Raw genomic sequence first — 7,104 nt, 5'->3', positions numbered from 1 at the left:
GGGTGTGATCACCCGTGTGTACACCTGTGAGCATGGACGCGCTTGTTTTTAAAAGGTTCCTTCATGTAATGATCCGCTAGAGGGTGTGTGTGGGTGGGTGGGGGGGCCACAGCCCCGTCCTCCAGGGTATGAAGCAGGTATGGAGGAGATCAAAACTCCAGACATCCAGAGGCCCCCAGAACACAAGAGACCAAGGAAGACCCACAGAGGGGCAGCCGCGCCACTGTCCCAGTAAGAGCTGAGGAGAGTCCCAGATGAGGGCTCACTCAGCAGCCGCGGAGCAGAAGCCAGGGGGAGTTGTAGTGACGCGCCCGTGAGCTCCGCCGGCAGCCAGCTGTGTCTGAGTGACCGAGCCCCAGAAAAAGAAAAACACTTGCAAAAAGAAAAACGCTGCAAAAAGGAAAATGCTGCAAAAGCACACAAGAAACAATGGAAATGTTTCTGGGGAGAAAATAACCCGACGGACCAGTTGCATGAACCAAAACATGCTAACAAGTGCACTGGGACTGGGAGACACTTCAAAGAAGTGGAAGCGGGGCGGCCAAAGAGTAAACTTTCAAAAGTAAGTACTAGGGATGGGTATTGATAAGATTTTCACAATTCAGATTCCATTTTCGATTCTGTTTAACGATTCGATTCTTTATCGATTCTTTTGAAAAAGGAGAACACTAAGGTTGATTAGCTTAGAACTTTGTTTTATATCTTCTCTTTGAACGAGATAGAAATTTAGGAGTAACATGGCCTTACAAACCCAACAGTGAGATCTTAAGAGATCCACAGCCTACGGCTCTTCAATGGGGTGTCACAGGGTCCCCAGGAAAAAAAATGTATATGTAAAATAATAAAATAAATATTCTTCTGTAGCAATAACAAAGTATAACATAAATTATTCTGTAGCAATTACACAAGAATATCCAGTAATCTCCCTGCCTACAATTAAACACATTCACTTACCGGAAATCGGGGGCATCTGCTGTGGCAAATGCCTTTTACCACAAACTTAGTCACTGCTCGGTGACATCCTGGCCTGAAAGGAGACTCTACCGGTAGACTGCAGCGAAAACTGCCAGCATCTGAGCCAGACTCTGTCTGTCTCTCTCATCATGGTCACCTAAATGCACAGTAATGGCAGGTTGTGTAATAAGGCAGGTCGCGCTAACATAATACTGCCCCTTATTATTATTATTATTAGTATTATTAGCACTATCAGTTGATTATTTACCTGCCGCATTAACGGGAAAGGACGTGCAAACGTTACCGCTGCTGCTGGGTTGAGAGTCACGAGTCCGGAGCAGAATTAAAAAGACGGCATTCATTTAAGGTCACTTAATCGCAAATGTTTAATAATGAAGAACATTAAAACATTACTGTTGGCCACATGCCGGCAAAGTTATGTGACATTAGCGATGTTTGTACTTTCAGCGTTTACTTTGTTTTAAAGCCTTTACTTTATACGCAGTTCAGTGGTTGCTGGAGTACTTTTCTATGCATTATGAACAATGCTGGGCATCCTCTGCACACGGCCATAAACAACCAGAAGAGTCTGTTCAGTGACAGGTTGCTTCTCCCAAAGATAAGAACTAACAGACTTAAAAACTCCTTTGTCCCACACGCCATCAGACTGTTTAACTCCTCTCTGGAGGGGAGAGGGAGGGGAGACAGGAGGACAAAGGAGGGGGGAACAACTAAGCTGTAGTTCCTCTTCACTTCACTGTGCAATAATTTTTGTGCAATACTTTTGTTAATAATCAACGGTGCAATAGACCTCAATACTTGAAATGTGCAATTCACTTGTATTCTTATTCCTATTTATTCTGTTTATCCTCTTTGTATATTTTATTTATATATGTCTCTGTATTTATATATGTGTATATATATATAATATTCTGCTCACGCTCTGTAACTTCTGTCGGTGCTGTGCTTTTGGAAACCAAATTTCCCAGAGGAACCCAACCGAGGGATTAATAAAGTTTTATCTTATCTTATCTTCCTTTACCATTGTAGTCTGTTTTCTCACTCACCCATAACGAATGGTGTGCATTAAAATGCCCACACCATATAATATTTTCTTTCATGTCTATTTCCTCCAGCTTATATCTTAAAGTGGATAACTTACTGTAAAGATAAAAGAAAAGCGACTTTTCAAACATAGCGGAGGTGCCGTTGTTGTTTTCTGGTGACGCAACTTCCGTCGACAGACGATAGGTAGTCTACAGTTTGCCAGCTCTCCTATTGGTCCACAGTCTGCGGGCGGGGCGAGCCCTTCTAATAATCAGAAGAAAGTTTGAAAGAAAAACTGCCAAACAGCTGCAACACTGAGTCATATTTTATTTTCTGAACTTCATAAAAATGTTTACTTTTTGACCTGCGGTGACAGTCTGCGCTCTGCTGTCACACTCACACATTTATAAGAGGAAGTTAAATGAAGCTCCGCCCCCGCCCCCACGTGTTTAACACGCAACAAACCAGGAAACTGGCTTTTTTTTTTCGAGCGTCGTTCCAGACCATACTCCATACCACTTGGTGGCGGTAATGCACCTTTCAATTGTTTGCCAACCGCTAGTACAACTGTAAGAAAGAAGAAGAAGAAACTGGCTGTTTTTCTTCTTCAGTGCAGAGAGACGCACAGACGATCAGACTGAGCTCAGACCAAACTAGCAGCTTCCTCTGAGTGAGTCCAGCTACAGGAGAGAAAAGTGGAAAACTCCAACACTGCTGCTTCAAGCTGCTGACGCTCCACACACTGAATGTGAGTTTGAGCAAAAACACGACTCAAAGCAAGTTTCAGTGAAGGTGGTAGAGGAGGGAGGGGAGCCAGGACTGACTGTACTTCCTGTCTGCTGTTTTCAGCTTCACTCACAGACTCAATGGCTTCCAGATCAGAGGAGGATCTCTGCTGTCCGGTCTGTCAGGAGGTCTTCAGAGATCCTGTTCTTCTGTCATGTAGCCACAGCTTCTGTAAAGACTGTCTGAAGAGATGGTGGAGAGAGAAAGGGGAACGTGAGTGTCCAGTTTGTAAGGAAATATCTTCAAAGAAGCATCCACCTTTAAACCGAGCTTTAAAGAACCTGTGTGAGTCGTTCTTACAGGAGAGAGATCAGAGAGCTTCAGAGGATCTCTGCAGTCTGCACTCTGAGAAACTCAAACTCTTCTGTCTGGACCATCAGCAGCCAGTGTGTGTCGTCTGCAGAGACTCAGAAAAACACACCAATCACAGATTCAGACCCATTGATGAAGCTGCACAACAACACAAGAAGGAACTTCAGGAAACTCTGGAGCCCTTAAAGGAGAAGTTAAAGGTTTGTGAAGAAGTTCAAGTGAAGTTTGATCAAACAGCAGAACACATTAAGGTCCAGGCCCGACACACAGAGAGGCAGATTAAGGAGCAGTTTAAGAAGCTTCACCAGTTTCTAGCAGAGGAAGAGGAGGCCAGGCTGGCTGCACTGAGGGAGGAAGAGGAGCAGAAGAGTGCGATGATGGAGGCTCTGAGCAGAGAGATAGCAGCTCTTTCAGACACAGTCAGAGCCACAGAGGAGGAGCTGAGAGCTGAAGACGTCTCATTCCTGCACAACTACAAGGCTGCAGTGGAAAGAGTCCAGCGCTGCCCCCTGCTGGATGATCCACAGCTGCCCTCAGGAGCTCTGATAGACCAGGCCAAACACCTGGGCAACCTGACCTTCAACATCTGGAACAACATGAAGGACATGGTCTCCTACACTCCTCTCATCCTGGACCCAAACACTGCTGATCCAAACCTCATCCTGTCTGAAGATCTGACCAGTGTGAGACGAGGAGGAGAGAGGCAGCAGCTTCCTGATAATCCAGAGAGATTTGATTTGTTCTGCTCTGTCCTGGGCTCTGAGGGCTTTAACTCAGGGACTCACAGCTGGGATGTTGATGTAGGAGACAGTACAGGGTGGGAACTGGGTGTGTTAGCAGAGTCTGTGCAGAGGAAGGGACGCATACAGTCTGGATTATGGGGAATAGTGTGCAGTTTAGGTATGTACTACACACTCTCACCATCAACTCCTTTCACTGTTCTCCCAGTCCAGAAGAAGCTCCAGAGGATCAGAGTGAATCTGGACTGGAACAGAGGAAAGCTGTCGTTCTCTGATCCTGATACTAACACACACATACACACCTTCACACACACTTTCACTCACAGGATGTTTCCATACATTAACACTGTTGATGATGGTAAAGTGAAGGTGTGTCCGTTGAAGGTGTCAGTGTCAGTGCAGCAGATGAGTTGAGGATGATGATGTTTCTAATGTTGTTTCCTGTCAGTGAGTTGAAGCTGTTAAACTGCAGCTGTCCTCCTGCTGCCTCGTTGTTCCAAAGCTCTTTGTTTCTCTTTTAGTTTCACTGTTTCTTTCTGTTTCTGCTGTCCACCTTTTCACATGGAAAATCATTTCACTGTTTCTCACTGAATGACTCCCCAAACTAGATTTGAAATTCTATCAAGTTTCTAATCATTACAAGTGATTCATGTTTCTATTTGATGTGTAAATGGAGATGATTTAGTTTGCTGGGATATGGACTGACATGTGTTGAATGGGAGGAGCAGTTTGTTGTTGTCTTCTTGTCTGTTTATGACAACAATAAATATGTTGTTGAAACAATGATTCATGTTTAACTCCATATATGAAATGTTTCTGATCTTTGAATTCTGTTTGATTAAAGACTTTCTTCATGACACAAATGAGATTTCAGTGTATTAATAGAACTAAATAAGCTCAGAGTTGAAAGGCTGGAGTATTATGTACGTGCTTCACTGTCAGGATCTTCAGGGGGATTCAAAGGGAAACATCAAACTGCTGTAATGAGATAAACTAGTTGGGCTGAACACACTTATCTGTAGTTTAGAATAGAATAGCCTTTATTGTCATTGTACAGAGTGCAATGAAATTGGAGTGCCACTCCCTTGGTGCAAGTTTCAATAATAAATATAAATGTAAAATATAAAAAGTACAAAAAAACAATCGTAAGTACTCAAACAATAGTATGTACAATATATACAGGATAGCAGCATTAATATAATGACAGTGACAGTATGGAATAGGTTCAATTGTTTTTGTGCTTATTTACTACGGTGATAGCTCTGGGAAAGAAGCTATCCCTGAATCTGTTTGTCCTGGTTTTATGTGACCTGTACCGTCGGCCTGATGGTAATAATTCAAACAGTTGGTTGCTGGGGTGAGAGTGGTCCTTGATGATATTGCCAGCTCTGCTGAGGTACCGAGAGTTTGCAGTGACCTCCAGGCTGGGCAGAGAGCAGCCAGTGATCTTCTGGGCTGTGTTGATGACCCTCTGCAGTACTTTCCTGTCTGCAGCTGAGCACCCTGCATACCATGTTGTTATGCCGTACGTTAGGATGCTCTCTATGGTGGCTCTGTAAAATGTCACCAGCAGCCTCTCCTCCAGGTTGTTCCTCCTGAGCACTCTCAGAAAGTAGAGACGCTGCTGGGCCTTTTTTACCACCGCCGGGGTATTTGCAGTCCAGGAGAGGTCATCAGAGACTGCCAAAATGAAATAAATAAATATATCATTAAATAATCAATTAAATGTGTCAATAATTAATTAAATGTGTCAATAATTAATTAATTGCATGTGTCATAACTACATATTTAATTAATTAATTCCAATTTTAATTAATTATTGACACATTTAATTAATTATTGACACATTTAATTAATTATTTAATGGTATATTTAATTAATTCATTATGGCAGTCCTGGCGTTCCATAAAAATCATCCATGCTTTATTTTGTTTCAAAAGCTGTCTTCCACCCGAAGGAACATCAATTGTTGTACTGAGTGCCAGAAGAAAAGAAGACATTTTTAGAATTTATAGAGTTTAGTTCTTTTATTTTCTTTGTGTAATGTTTAGATTTTCTTTTCTTCTCTTCTGTTTTAAGTCTTCATTTGAGGCTAATTAGTGTGATTTACATCTGGCTCTGCATTTAGATTATGTAATTATTATATATTTTATATTGTGATTTTCTCTGTATCATGGTTTTACTGGAAAGCACTTTGGTGTACTTCGGTCTTTAAATGTGCTATATAAATATTTTTGATTTGATTTTGATTTGATCTGTGCTCGAGCTCTTTTGACCTTCAGTTTGTTTGACTGGTGTGTTCACTGCATGTTGGGCCCAGCTACACATCAATAATCACAATCCACACACACAGGTGTAGATCTACAACACTTCCTCACACAGAGCTCTTCCCAGAAAAATCACTGTAAGTCAGACATTACTGTGCAAAAGTCTTGAGTCACCTGGTATTTCTCTCTAATCAGTTTGTTTATTACAGTTTTTATCGATTGTTTAACCAGTGTTGTGAACCGAATTTCGAAACCATAATGCCACTTTCCAAAATGAACACCCATTTCCATGAACTATAAACGCTATGCTCCTGCTTTACCACATGAGTCAGATGTGATGAATTGTTACTGCAAATTTCTACACACAAATATCTAAATTTTTCAGTGCTGACGCCATGTGGTCACTTAGAAAGCACTAGCAGTTAATAATGTTAACTCACATCAGCACAGCTTCAGCTAAATTAGCACAATTAATGAAGTGGAAACACTGGGAGTCAAATCGTATCACACACCAATCTGAAACTTTGATGGAGAGACAAAACAGCCAAAGTCAGCTTTGAAATAATGGTTCCAAAGACATGCAAAGGAAGAGGTGGAGGGAGAGGAAGGAGGTCTAGGACACCAGCGTGGAGGAGGTGGAGGAACATAAATGGACATTGAGGTTTTCTAAATCCAATCCAATTTTATTTATAAAGCCCTTTAAAATACCCAGTACAGGACCAAAGAGCTGTGCAGAAAATAATTTAAAAACAATAGAATAACAGAAAACAGCAAAATAAATAAATAAAACACATAATACATAAAGATTAAAACAGCCCATTATTACAGTTTTTCCCAGTTGTTTACACACAATTACTTGTACTTCAGACACAATGACTACAACATGTAACTGATCCACCGACTCCCTGAACCAATTCTGCTAAACCAGAAGCACAATTCCTGCTTTACACTCAAATTGCAGTTTTAAAACACTATTTTCAAAACACTACACACAATTT

The 7,104-nt window shown here is 41.7% G+C and overlaps 1 protein-coding gene across 1 annotated transcript; it reads left to right on the top strand.

Annotated features, from left to right (window-relative positions):
• The first annotated feature begins 2,611 nt into the window (after nucleotides 1-2,611).
• On the top strand, nucleotides 2,612-4,636 carry LOC147333789 (nuclear factor 7, brain-like). Its single transcript, XM_086287289.1, has 2 exons — nucleotides 2,612-2,749; nucleotides 2,851-4,636. Exon 2 carries the CDS (start codon nucleotides 2,868-2,870, stop codon nucleotides 4,251-4,253), a length of 1,386 nt encoding a protein of 461 aa, XP_086143415.1. The 5' UTR covers nucleotides 2,612-2,749; nucleotides 2,851-2,867; the 3' UTR covers nucleotides 4,254-4,636.
• The last annotated feature ends 2,468 nt before the right edge of the window (nucleotides 4,637-7,104 follow it).

This window comes from Aulonocara sp. 'chitande type north' Nkhata Bay, linkage group LG3 (genome assembly GCF_057382095.1).
Source record: "Aulonocara sp. 'chitande type north' Nkhata Bay isolate Kocher_YH1m ecotype deep benthic linkage group LG3, A_spYH_male_GT1.1, whole genome shotgun sequence".
Lineage (NCBI taxonomy): Eukaryota > Metazoa > Chordata > Actinopteri > Cichliformes > Cichlidae > Aulonocara > Aulonocara sp. 'chitande type north' Nkhata Bay.
This window is presented reverse-complemented; position numbering and strand designations above follow the sequence as displayed.

Coding starts and splice junctions, on each gene's coding strand:
- LOC147333789 (XM_086287289.1), top strand. CDS start 2,868: ATGGCTTCCAGATCAGAGGAGGATCTCTGCTGTCCGGTCTGTCAGGAG.